The following is a 14,400-nucleotide window of genomic DNA, read 5'->3' as shown; positions in this document are numbered from 1 at the left end:
TCCCAGTTATGTTATACTCACCCCCTTACTATCATTTCAAATCACTCCTGCAAACCCAACAGTCAAACCGCCTGCATTTTCTAACATAGCACTTTCATAGCCCCTTGCCACAGGCAAACAATTTTAGAGAGAGTGAATGTTTTTTGCCCTGTTAGCAGACAACTGTTGCTGCCCATCTAACATCTAGACCCCTCTACCCTCACAACAAAACCTACTTTTGTTCACAAAGATACCCTCCTCTCTGCTGAAGAAGATGACTAATTTCTAACTCAACCATAGTGGTACTCATTCCAATACCTGATTTAAGTATGGGCATGTGAAGCAGTATTGGCCAAGAAGATATGATGGGGCAGGGGCTAAGGGGAGGGAGACCTGCAGCAGTTTCTAATAAAGGTTTCCTCACTCCCAAGAAACTCCTGGTTCTCAATCAGGGACAATTTTGCCTCCTAAGGAACATCTGATAATGTCTGGAGGCATTTTTGTTTGTTACAACTGGTGGTGGTTGTGGGGGCTACTGGCATCTAGCAGGTAGAAGTCAGGGATGCTGCTAACCATCTTACAATGCACAGGACAGTCCACCATCAAAAAAAAAAAATTATCTGGCCCAAAATATTAAGAGTAATGAAGTTGAGAAACTACGTCAAAGATGATACACTGGAAGAGATGGTGTCTTTTCTCCTTTTGAAGAATGTTAAATCTTGATTAGACACAGGGAACTGATGGAGCCACCAAGTAATCAATTTGAGGACAAAGCCAATACACAAAGGAGAGCTTCAGAGAAACAAAGCTGAAGCCCTGATGTCTTATACCAGGAAATGTCCAACCTCTGACTTACTGTGACACCTTCTTGATTATCTAAGCCACTGGGTAGGGTTTTCTATTATAATCAGAGTGCTAGCTGATATAATCTGTTTAGTACTTTAACATTTGCCATGAGCTTTTTCACAAAGATTACTTCATTAACTCTTATAATACGGTAAAGCATTAAAAAGGTATTAGAGAAAAGTGAAAATACTTTAGGATGGTTATTATTGTCTACGTTAATTACTAGTTGAGAGTAAATGAAGAAAGACACTAGGGACCCCCCACTTGTTTTCTTGCAGAACCTATGTGCCTGACACCATCCAAGGCTTTAATATATATACATTATCTCAGTTTGCCTTCAAAACAACCTGATTAAACCTAACCACTCTACATATGAGGAAACTAAGAGTGCTCCAAATTTACATAGCTAATAAATACTGAGTTAGGATATGAACTTTGATCTATGAGATTCCCAATTCCACACTATTTCCACATATAAAAAGTGAAAACAAGAGTAGGGAAACCATGTAACTGATAGACCCAGGCCAAGTTAAAAGAACTAGTGGAGAGGATCATGTCTAGAAATGAGCATACCAAGCAAAAGCAAAAAACTCATTCAACAAAGCAGAATGGTAAACAAACAAACAAACAAAAACCCAGAATTTGAAAGCATCAGGAAATAAGTATTCTTTCTTTAAAACTATCTTTTTGTTAATAAATGTCCATAGGATATAATGCGAAAATATATAGAAAATTACAGATATTCACTTAACATTCTAATGTATTTCCTTTTAGTCAAAAATATGCATCCCTCATTTATGAAGTTTTGTATCCTGCTTTCTTGCTTAGGAGCTTCTTCCTGTTTCATAAAAGACTTCTCCAAATATTTTTTATGACTGTATAAATTAGAGACACCATATTGATATATATATACCATACCTACTGATAAACTTTTAAGTTACTTCTCATTTTTATTGTTATAGACTCAGCCTAAAGACACCATTTTTGATTACTTCAGCTGAAAAATCACTACCACTGGACAACTTGTAGCAGTGTGGGCACCATTCATCTAGCACTTACTTTATACTATCTAATTTCTTCTATAGTTACCAGTGTTCTCACGTTAACTTTCCAAGGAGCATGTAAGCTGACAATGGGAAAAACTATGTAATTCAGACTTGTCACCCAACACTATGGCTAGTCTACCATAAGTATACAAATTTGTGTAAGTGAAGAAAAACCATACAACAAAAGTTAAAAAAAAAAACCCAAACAACAAAAGTTAAAAGTCTAAAAGGTCATGAAGAAAAGGCAACTTGAGATTAACTATAAGAAAGAAAACCATCAAAAACTATGCCAAGTACGTTACGTGACTGAAAGGACGGGAAGATGAAGTTGTCAACAACAATACAAGGAGTATGAGACAAGGGCCTCAGAGGAAAGACGTTTAATCAATGACAGACAAAGACAAGCAATTAATGGGAGAGAAGGCAGGGTAAAAAAGCAAAATGGGAAGCCATTTCTGGCTTGGCCATAGGACTCCTCAAACATAACTTGCAACCAAACCGAGGGGTGTGTCTTTAAAAGGTATCGGGTATTTTCTTGTGCTCCATCTGAATACAGATCTTCCATTGATTCATTTGATAAATATACACTGAGGATCAGCTATGTTTCAAATACTTGTCATGAAAGCAGAGAGTGAAAAAATATTTCCGAGAGAAAATATTGACATCAAAGGTCATCAAGAGAAAGATAAGAGAAAATAAAATAAACGAAAGGCAGGGTAACATGTTCAGTTGTCTCTTATTCTTCCCTTTCCTCATACTTTAACACAAATATTGGGAAATCCTAGATGAAAAAGCGGTCCCAATATCTGGCTTACCCAGCACAAAGGGTTTGATTCTGTATTAAAGTGGCTTTTGGCCACTGGGAGAGAAAAGCACTTCCCTTGGAAAAGGTAAACAGTGCTTCCCAGATGTTTTTACCTTTCAATTACAAGGGCCCACTGTTGTGTAACCCTCATGCCACTCATTGATTTTTGTCACATATATATTATAAAGGGAAATTGTGTCCTAAACTTAGCACGCTAAAGGGCACCTGGAGGCCAAATTGCAAATGTTTTAGTGCCAGATTCAACAGGATTCATGAGGAGGTGCCTGAAAACATCTGGGACCTTCTTTTCAACTTCCCAATTCTAGGCCCTGGTAATGTCAACTCCTGGGCTCCAGCAGCAGCACCAAGATTTTCAAGTGTGTTGGAAAAAATGAAGCACATTCAAAGAGGTTAAGAAGTCCCAGCAGGACCTCAGTAGGACCAGGAAAACTTGGCAAAAAACAACTTTCTGACCTCAGATGGTGGGCTCACTGTCACACTGAACAGACCATACACAAACCTGTACCCTTAGCAGACCTCAAGTGGTTCTCCTCTGCTCCCTGGGACTGATGTTCCAACCATCTACTTGAAAATATTCTGAGTGGTCAGTTCAATGACCAAGGACATAGAAGCTATTCTTTATAACTGCCCCCTCACACCTAAAGGAAGAGATTAAAATCTGCTTGTGCTAACTCATTAATATTGGATTAGGTAACTAGAACCAACAAATCACTCAACAATTCATTACAAACCTTGAAAGAACACTTAAAAATCAGAACTGAAGAGATTACATTCCTATAGCTTTATCAATCTATTAGTCTCAACATCAATGTACATATACCAGAAGAAATTCTATTTACAGATTTTTAATGAAAAAAAATATACTTAATCTCCATTTTTTTCATCAGTGAGGAAAACATTGATAACCTACATTACAATTGTGGTGGGGAAAAAAATCTATTTCCTTGGAATCCTTAAAATTTACAGAAATACTAAGTAAGTCAAACTCTGGCAGACTTTTCTGCTCATTTTACAGGGCTCACTGAACATATAAATAGATGTAACTCTACCTTCTTTCACAAATCAATTCTGAGCCACATTTCATGATCAAATTCCCAGGCCAGAGATGTTTTCCACTCTGGATTCAAAAGAAGTTCTCTGAAAGAGAATAACATTTTTCTGCCCATGATCTCTTTATTTTATTTATGTGCAGTTAATAATCTAGGAGAAGGGAATGGACCAAATGGCAAAAGCTAGAAGCAGAATCAACCAAGATATACTTTTGAGCGTGACTATGCTTTATAACATACCAGAGGTGACTTGTTTAAGATCAAATAATTTGTTTTGAAGTTAACTACACTCTTTCAAGAGCTGCTGTTAATTGTTAGTAACAACAACAACAACAACAAAACTAGAAAAAAAACCTGATAGTTTTACCATAACATCGAGCAATCCTACACTTAGGTATTTACACAACTGATTTGAAAACTTATGTTCACACAAAACCATGGATGAATCTTAAACACATATTGTTAAGTGAAAGGAGACAATCTAAAAAGGCTACCATACTGTATGATTTTATGTGATATTCTATGAAAAAAGGCAAAACAATGGAGATGGTAAAAAGATCAGTTGTTGCTGGGGCAAGAAAGAGAGGTCGTGGAAGGAAAAAAGAATGGACTGAACAGGTGAAACAGTTCTGTATACTGTAATGATGAATAGAAGATACTATGTCTTTGTTCAAACCAAAAGAACTTTAAAAGCACCATGAATGAGATTTAATATATGCATATTTAAAAAAAAAACATCACTGTGGAGGCTGGAGGACCACAGGATGGAATGCAGAAATGCGACAATTTGTTATAAATGTATGAAACAAAGTCAAAGAAGGAGTCAGGGGGTTAGTTAATTCTGATACTGCTATATAGGAATATTGGAATTGAGTAATTTAAGTCAATGGATGGCAGATGGTTAAGAGACAGGTTTCTCACTGTTGGAGAGGTTACAGATGAGGAAGCTAGAATGATTCGCGTGGTACTGGATTTAAATTGGAAACATGACTATAAACTCATATTTAGCTTCATATAGTACAGAAGATTACATACAGAAATATTTATAGGTATGTGTATATAATCTGGTTAAGCATACATATATATTTCCTTGCTCTGTCAGCTGAAAGGGCAACACCCAGTAGCAATGAGCACACCTAGCACCCAGATCATGGTTTGTAACACTATTCTCCAATAAAAGGAATCAGAACTCCTTGGAGACATGGCTGATTCTAGGACTGGGGCAGGAAACACAGAAGATAAACCTGAAGCATCTTGCAATACCAGAAAATAAAGAAGTACTGGTGGCGGGGGCGGGGGGGGGGGCGGGGGGGGTGGATGGAATCCACAAGCAGTACATGTCAAAGTGCATGCAATGGGGGCATATTTGAAGGGATACAGTAGTCAACTGAAAGAGCTAACAGTAGCCAAAGCTGAAATAATGAGCACTAAAATAAAGCAGTATTGAATTTAACCCTAAGTATAAAATAAGTACTTATGAGTCCATACTGATAAAAATAAATGATTGCATAAATAAATACATGGGGGAGAAATCTCTGGTGCAGAAGAATTCCAAATGATTTATATAAATACTCTGTATAACTCCCCATTCCTTAGGTGTGGGCTGCTCATAATGACTTCCTTCCAAAGACCACAGTATGGAAAGGGGAGAAGAGGAGTAACTTTACAGACGAAATCTAATACAAACTACCACAGCCAGACAACCAAGGTCAACATCAAAAGTCATTCATAAACCATGTCGAAAGCAAATATCCTTGATATGATGTAATGAAAACGGCACTTTATACCCCAAAACACGTAACCCTACTCTAGTCACAAGAAAAATATCAAATATCAATTGAGGAGTATTCTACAAAATACATGACAGTACTCATCAAAATTGTCTAGGTTATCAAAAACAATGAAACTGCGAAACCATCAGAGCCAAGAGGAGACATGACTACTAAACATAATGTGGTATGCTGGATGGGAGCCTGCAACAAAGACATTAGGTAAAAACCAAGGCAATCTGAATAAAAAATAGGCTTTAATTAATAATAATGTATCAATACCAGTTGATTAATTGTAACAAATGTTCATTAACGTAAGATGTTAATGATACGGAGAAAAATATGTAGAAAAAATAATACCTAAATTGTTTAAAGATTATCTCCAAGTGCATGAGATTTTAAGCTGCTTGACTATTTGAACTTTTAACAAATAAGTGAATACTTTCAGTGGAGATGAAAGTTTTGTTTTTGTTTTTTTAAAGAGAGAATAAAGCAAGTCTAAATGGAAAGGATCATTTTCTAGCCAAGCATTCTACAGTTTTTTGAAGGATACAGAAGTAACAATTCGACTTCAGTCTCAGGATTTCAATCATTGTCAATTTATAAAGTTACTTAAGAAGCACTGAAGGAAAGTGCCTTGAAATACATTGTTTTAATTATCAAAATTCCAATAGCTGATTCACAGAATCAGGTATTTTCAAAATTTAAAAATGTTTGCCCCTGACAAAGATGCTGCACAGATTCTAGTGAATCTGTTATAACTCACTATTATAAAATTATTTTAGTGAATATGTTAAAGAGCATATCAGATTCCAGTGAATTAATTATGGTTCCATAATGAGCAAATGGCATTCAGTAATTTGCTAGTACCAAACAAAACTGGACATCAACACACACACTCCAGTGCATGCTCTCCTGGATGTGCCAGTAGGGACAGTGAGTACAGCAAACTGACAATTGTCAGTCTGTGAGAAACTGTGAGATCCCAGAGACATCTTGGCCAGTCCCTTCCTCTTAGCTAATTGAGGATAGGAGCCAAATTATCAAGAATCTTTTGGAACAGCCCAAATGCAGGTTCAACTCAGACATCACTATGACAATCAGTTACCAGATTAACACATCATTTTTGTGTATGTGAACTCTAGGCAGGTTACTGACTTTTCTTGAAGAAATGGAAGTAAATGGTAGGAGAGGGCAGGGAACCAATGTGAGTCTCTAACAGCTTATTTCCTTTCCCTTAATATCTTGAAGAAATAGCCCAGGAACAAGAGAATCAGGCTGTATTTTTGTGAAGCTCTGCCAGCGTCCCTTTTTCTTAGGATAACAAAGGACTTGTTTACAAAATAGCAATGGGTAAGAACTTACAGCCCTCAAACATTAGATTAAAAAGAAAGACCAATTTGCTCCAACTTACAAGAGTTGTGCCGACGACGGAAACTTTTGGACTGACTCAAGGGCTCCACGTGCCTGTCCACATAGCTCTTGGAGCACTGCTGCTGCTGGGGGGAAACGGCAGCATCTTGGTGCTTTGCATCTGTCCTTTTAGGGATGTTCTGAGGGGCACTGCTGGAAGAGGATGGCTTCTTGACCAACCTGCCCGTGCCATTCTGATTGATACCCACTTGGTATCCAACACCAGAGGAGCCTAATTCTGTCTGATGAAGATCTCCAAGATGCTGGTTTTCTCCAGGACCTGGTATCTCCAGAATTTTTAATTCTGTAATGTCACCTGCCCTGAAATACACAAAAGAATCCAAGTCTCAAAACTACAATAATGATAACAACAATGAAACTGAAATCAACAGCAACCAGCTACACTTTGCAGGGCTGTATTTCAAAGAGTTATCAACGGCAAAAACTAGGCAAGGTGGTAGAGCACTTAAAGACACGGCACAGCCACCAACATTCAACTGACACAGCCCTGCCCTTTAAAGAGCCCTATTGTTAATCACAAAACTGTCATTAGCATCTTAGATTTCCGAATGTTGAATAGCTTCTTTTCATTCATTCACTCACTTGCTCATTCAGTAGGCATATATAGGGTACTCACTATGTGTAGTAAGCCTTGTGCTAAGAATGGGGTATATAGAGATAAAAAGCAATACATGCCACAAAGAACTCACAATCTAATCAGTGGAAAAGACAAGAACACAATCAAAAGTGGTAAATACTGTAAGAAGGTATGCACAGGAGACTAGAGACCCCAAAAGAAAAATACAAAAGTTAATTTGGCAGAGATGGATGAAACATATACACCAGTCTGGGTGGGTAGAGAAAATAAGAGTTGGCCAAGCAGGAGAGGCATCTCAGGCCAAGGCGCAGAGACAAAAATGTGGCCCTCTTAAAGAACTGCAAATGTTATGTGACTAAAGGGAAGGATGTTTGTTAGAGGGTCATCAGGAGGTAAAGCTGTGGAGGTAATCAGGGACCAGGTTACAACAACACTGGATTTTTCTAGTGGCCATAGGGAAGGTGGAGAAACTAGAGGCAAAAGCACAAGTTAGGAGACCAGGCAAGAAATGAGGTGATGAACAGGGCAAATGTCAAAGCAAAGGGAAGAGGGAGGGTAAAACAAAGAAACATTTGGAATCCACAAGATCTGGTGACTAAGTGAACATGAGGATCAAAGAGAAAGAAGAATTTATTATGATTAAGTTTTAACTTGAGTGAAAGGTATCATTAATCACCTACTAACAGTAGACCTCTGGAAGAAGAAACCTGCAGATAACATAATGAGTTCACCTTTGGAAATCTTTCTTTTTTTTAACAGTAAGACATACATATATATTTACACTGTGAGTTCATCTCCCATAGTTAGATTTCTTTCTGTCACCAATACTTTTGAAATCTTAAATTTAAGATATCTTGTAGGATATCAACCTGGAAATGACCAGTGTGTGGAGCTCGGAAAGTGGTTCTAAATTAAAGATCTGGTATAGACAAACAGAAGTTATCAGTAATAACAATAACAGTTTATAAATATTTTTATGGGGATAAATATGATATATGGAAATCATTAAGTCTAAAATTTAGTAAGAATTCAATAAATGTTTATTATTACTACTAAAAAAAGATTTAGGGTCTTACTGATGTATAAGAGGGTACACATGAGATTGCCTAGAGTACATAATGAGAAAAGAATCAAAGATAGAAATTTGAGTACACCAAACTTAACACATGAATATATGTGAAAACACAAAAACCAAAAAAACAAAAACCAAAAAACAAAACAACAACAACAACAACAACCCAACAGGGTGACTAGAGAAACTAGAAAAACTAAAAGAGGGTATTTCAACAGTTAGGGAACATTTGAATAAGATTATAATTGAGACACTGCCACTAAATTTGTCAACTGGGTCATTTGTAACCTTGGCAAGAGCTAGTTGACCAAGATGGTAAAGTTAGAAAAAAGATAATGGTGGAGTAAGGAGGAACTAGAGAATGAGGTCACAAAGGAGATGAAGGCAGACTATTTTGCTCTGAAAAAAATTATCCATATAAAGAGAAGGAAATGACAGTTACAAATGCAAGTGTGTGTGTGTTGGGTGGGGGGAGTGTTTGAACTACAGGGGAGGCCTGGGACCTGGGAATGTCAGATTGTGGAGAGGAGAGAGACAGTATCAAGGATGAAACCGCAGACAAAAAAAGATGGAGCAGGGTCTCAAAGGAAATAGAAAAGGATGGTACATAAAGCATACATGATAAAATGAGCCCAGAACACAGAGTATTTCTTCTACTGAGACTTCAGAGGGCGTAAGAAATAAGAATGGATGTATCTACAGAAAAGGTTATGTGTGAGTATTGTTCATAAAGTCAAGGAAGCTCCTGACAATGTTTTTTTTTTTTTTTTTTTTTTAACATAAGTCTGCCAAACTGGTGCAGACAACAGCTGAACTTGAGATATGTTGGCAAACACTAAGAAAAATACATTCCTATAACTAAAGACTTTAGCTACTGGCTTCTACTGGCACACACTACAGTGTGCTTCTGTAGATAAATTATAATACAAACCTTCAAAGAGAAATATATTTGTGAGGGGGAAAATCAATAAAAACCTTAGATTAAGAAAGCACAAACGATACAAAACTAAGAAAATTTGAAACCATAAAACAGAAAGGTTATTCTGAATTTGACACATTTAAATAACATAATACTGCACACTTGGTAAGAAATAAGAAAAATGTTTCACAAACCCTAAATCATTAGCTCAAAGATATTACATAAAGTCTCTGCTGAAATAGCAGCAGGGCTGTAAAATCTAATACCGTAAAACCTCACCTCTGACAGGACTCTACTCAAAAGCAGCCCTATGCAAGAGAATATTAGCAGTCAGGCCTAGCTTCAAGCTCCACAAACTACCAAATTAGATTTGGAAGAATCAGTCAGGATACTCACCTGAAGGTGACTTCTGGCACAAGGCACTTCACTCCATTGTGGAAAGGCCGGGTGAGAGAAATGGTCTGGCTGACCTGATCCACTGCTGACACTCTTCCTTGATATACACCCAAGCTATCCCCACAGTTGATGGACACAATACTGCCCAGCCAATCTGTGGCCATGTTTCAGATGTGAGACCACCGTGGAAAGAAACTAAGCAGTGTACCTTGAGAAACAGACAAATCTTTAATTAAATTCAGTAAAGAATTATGTCAGGCTCTGTATCAGGTGTTGCTTAATAACACACATTCTGCCACATCCTTAACTGATCATTTAATATACATAAAGATCATTCAATTGGCTTTAAAATAAATGTACTGGATAAAGATAATATTTTCCCAGGTATCAAATCATGCAAACTATAACCTGTTTATAACCTATTATATCTTAATATCTTACTTCAGAATGCTTTCAGAGATTATATATGTTTATATTATATACAAATACTATGTAAAAAATAATATTGGTAATGTCAGAGTACCTCATATCAGACTAATCCTCTTGCTGATGGTTATGATAAATTCTGGACAAAATTTTTTTTAAACAACTGCCATTTTAAAGAGTAGGCATTATAGAGCTGACATTTTAAAGAGTAGGCATTATAGAACACTCTACTTAACAACTACAGAATATATATTCTCTTCAAGTCCACATGGAGGGCTAACCAACATATGCTGGGCCTTAAACTAGTATCAATTCATTCCAAAGGACTGAAATCAGAGTATATTCTTTGTCCACAAAAGAATTCAACTTGACATTGATAATAAGGTATCTCAAATATTTGGAAATTAAGCTAGAAATTTCTAAATAACCTATGGGTCAAGGAAGAACTCAAAAGGGAAGTTAGAAAATAGTTCAAACTCAGTGATAATGAAAATACATTTATGGAATGCACTTAAAAAGGTGCTTAAAAGGAAAATTATAGCTTTAAATGATTATACTAGTAAAGGAGAAAGGTTTGAAACCAATGATTGAAGAGTCCACTTTATAAAGCTATGGAAAAAAGCAAATTAGCCTAAAGTTGTTAGAAAGGAAATAAAAAGTAGAAATCGATGAACTAAACAAAAATAAATAAAACTCAAATTTAGTTCTTTAAAAATAGTAAAGTTAATAAATCCTTAACTAACCAAGAAAAAAAGGATAAAACATATTGTCTATATCAGGAATAAATAAAGACACATCACAGGCTTTAAAAAGATTACTTCGTCCCGGTAAATCTGACAACTTAGATGAAACAGAGAAATTCTTGGAAACACAAGTTACCAAAACTGATACAAAAAGAAACAGAAAATCTGAATAGCTTTATATCTATCTTAAATACTGAATTTTTCAAGACAATGAGAAGACAAGCCATATACTGAGAGAAAGTATTTGCAAAAGACATATCGGATGAAGGTCTGTTACCCAGAGTATATAAAGAACTCTTAAACAGCTGACCATCTTTATAACCAGTGTTTTGAACTTTGCATCTGTTGATTGCTTGACTCCATTATTCCTGGATCTCTGTTCTGTTCTCTCATATGCTTTCTTTTGCTGCCTTTCCACGTCTGTTTCTAGGTACTAAGCAAAGCTCTTAAGTCTCCTTTTCTTATTAATGTGACTTTGAATAGTAGGTGTCCAGCAGCACAGTCCTGAGAGGGGTTCAGCTGAAGGCCAAGTTTAGCCCCAGCATATGCCCCTTCGGGCCACCTGTTAAGATTCAGCAAGCAATCCACAAATGCTGCGCTTATAATTGCCTCAATGGTTTTTCTTCTTAAAGAAGTCTCTCCAGCAATTCCTGCAATACTAGTTTGGTGTTGATGAATTCCTTTAGCTTATTTTTGTCTGGGAAGCTCTTTATCTATCCTTCGACTCTAAATGATAGCTTTGCTGGATAAAGTACTCTTGGTTGTAGATTCTGGGTTTTCAACACTTATAAAAGAACTCTTAAACTCTCAACAGAAAATGAACAACTTAATTTAAAAAATGGGCAAAATATCTGGACAGACACCTCACCAAAGAAGATACACAGATGGCAAATAAGCATATGAAAACTTGCTCCACATCTTATGTCGTGATTAAAATGCAAATTAAAATGAAATACTACCACTACACATCTACTAGAGTGGATAAAATCTAAAACACTGACATCTAAACATCAAATGTTGGTGAGGATAATAGATCAACAGCAACTCTCACTCATTGCTAGAGAGAATGCAAAACAGTACAGTCACTTTGGAAGACAGTTTGGCAGTGCCTTACAACACTAAATATACCCTTACCATACGGTCCAGTAATCACACTCCTTGGTATTTACCCACAAGAGTCAAAAAGTTATGTCCAGGGTGGCTCCATCATGTAGTGGTTACCACGTCTGCTTTGCATGCAGAAGGTCCTAGGTTTGCGCCCCAGGTGGAGCCATAGACCATACCCCGGGTGCACCAGACCCCGGGTGCGTCAGGCCCCCTGAGTGCACCGGGGGTGCCAGGCCTTAGGTGCACCAGGCCCTGGGTGCGCCAGGTCCCAGGTGCACGCTGCAAGCGTGTAGGAGCAGACGCCCCACCTTCAGAGATCCAGTTCTTAAGGGGAAATGGCAACATCCATGGGTCAGGGGTGGAAGTATGGGGGCGGGGGGATTAAAGAGGGGAGAAATAAAAACTTAATCCACACAAAAACATGAGAATGGATGTTTATAAAAGCCTTATCCGTAACTGCCAAAACTTGGAATCAACAAAGATGTCCTCCAGTAAATCAACTATGGCGTATCTAGACAATGGAATATTATTCAGCCCTAAAAAGAAATGAGCTATCAAACCATGAGAAGACGTGGAGGAAATTTAAATGGGTATTACTAAGTGAAAGAAGCCAATCTGAAAAGGTTGCATAATGTATGATTCCAAGTATATGACATTCTGGAGAAGGCAAAACTATGAAGACAGTAAAAAGACCAGGGGCTTTGGGGGACAGGGAGGGATAAACAGGTAGAGCAGAGAAGATTTTTAGAACAGTGAAACTATTCTGTATGATACTATAATGGTAGATGCATGTCATTACACATTTGTCAAAACCCACAGAAGTGCAACATGAAGAGTGAACTTTATTAATATAAACTATAGACTTTGGGTGATAACGATGTGTCAGTGTAGGTTCATGAACTGTAACAAATGTACCACTGTGGTGGGGTCTGCTGATAACTGGGGACACTATGCCTGTGTGGGGGCAGGGAGCATATGGAAATCTGTTTCCTGTTCACGGATTGAAAGACTCAATATGTAAGTATGTCGATTCTTCTCAAAGTAGTACACAGGATTAATGCAATTCCTGTCAAAATCCCAGCAAGACTTTTTGTTTAAGATTATTCTAAAATTTGTATGGCAAGGCAAAGTAACTAAAATAGCTAAATTAATTTTTACAAGAAAATGGGAGGAATTATTCTACCCAATTTCAAGACTTATAGGTATAATAATCAAGACTCATATTGGTGGGAAGATAGATACATAAATCAATGGAACAAAACTGAAAGCCCAGAAATAGACCACACAAATATACTGAACTCATTTTCTGACAACGTGCAAAAGTAATTCAACAGCAGCAGCAGCAACACAGCTTTTACAACAAATGGGACTGGAACAAATAGATAACTATCAGTAAAAAAATGAACCTTGATCTAAATCTCATAAGTTATACAAATATTTACTCATAATGAATCCTGAACTTAAATGTAAAATGTCAAACTATAGAACTTTTAGGAAAAACATAAGAGAAATCTTTGGGATCCAGGGTGAGGCAAAGAGTTCTAAGACTTGACACCAAAAGCACAATATATAAAAAGAGAAATTGATCAACTGGACTTCTTGAAAATTAAAAACCTTTATTCTGCAAAGACTTTTAGGAGGATTAAAAAAATAAAGTTACAGACTGGGAAAAAATGACAGAGGGCTAGCAACTAAAATATGTAAAAACAAAAACAAAAAACCCTCTCAAGACTCGATAGTAAAAAAAAAAAAAGAAAAAAATCCAATCAAAAAATGAGAAAAAAGTATTTCAACAAAGATACACGGATGGCACATGAAAAGATGTTCATCATTAACCATTAAGGAAATGCAAATTAGAACCACAATGAAATATAACTACATACCTACCAGAATGGCTAAAATAAAAGAGCTGACAACACCAAGTGCTAACAAGCATATGAAAAACTGGATCACTCATACACTGCTGATGGAATATTAAATAGTGCAGCCATTCTGGAAAACAATTTAGCAATTCATAAAAAAAATCTAAACATGCAACTACTACAAGACCCAGAAAATGTGCTACTGGCCACCTATCCCAGAGAAAGGATGACTTGTTTATGCAAAAACCCGTACATGAGTACATGAATGTTTATATCAGGTTTACTCCTAATAACCCCAAACTAGAAACAACCAGGTGACTTTCAAAGGGTGAATGGTTAAACAAACTGT

General features: G+C 36.8%; 1 protein-coding gene across 1 annotated transcript in view; it reads right to left on the bottom strand.

Moving 5' to 3' along the window:
- The window catches only part of EDC3 (enhancer of mRNA decapping 3), a 53,052-nt gene that overhangs the window by 26,605 nt on the left and 12,047 nt on the right, over positions 1 to 14,400 (bottom strand). The window contains exons 2-3 of the mRNA XM_016144163.2: positions 9,914 to 10,121; positions 6,930 to 7,249 (exon numbers count right to left, since the gene is read on the bottom strand). Coding sequence (XP_015999649.2) covers positions 6,930 to 7,249; positions 9,914 to 10,077 — 484 coding nt within the window. The 5' untranslated portion in view covers positions 10,078 to 10,121. The remainder of the gene's footprint in view (positions 1 to 6,929; positions 7,250 to 9,913; positions 10,122 to 14,400) is intronic.

The sequence above is a fragment of the Rousettus aegyptiacus genome, unplaced genomic scaffold (assembly GCF_014176215.1).
Source record: "Rousettus aegyptiacus isolate mRouAeg1 unplaced genomic scaffold, mRouAeg1.p scaffold_m13_p_3, whole genome shotgun sequence".
Taxonomy (NCBI): Eukaryota; Metazoa; Chordata; class Mammalia; order Chiroptera; family Pteropodidae; genus Rousettus; species Rousettus aegyptiacus.
Note: the sequence above shows the minus strand (reverse complement) of the source record. Positions and strands in the feature narration are given on the sequence as shown.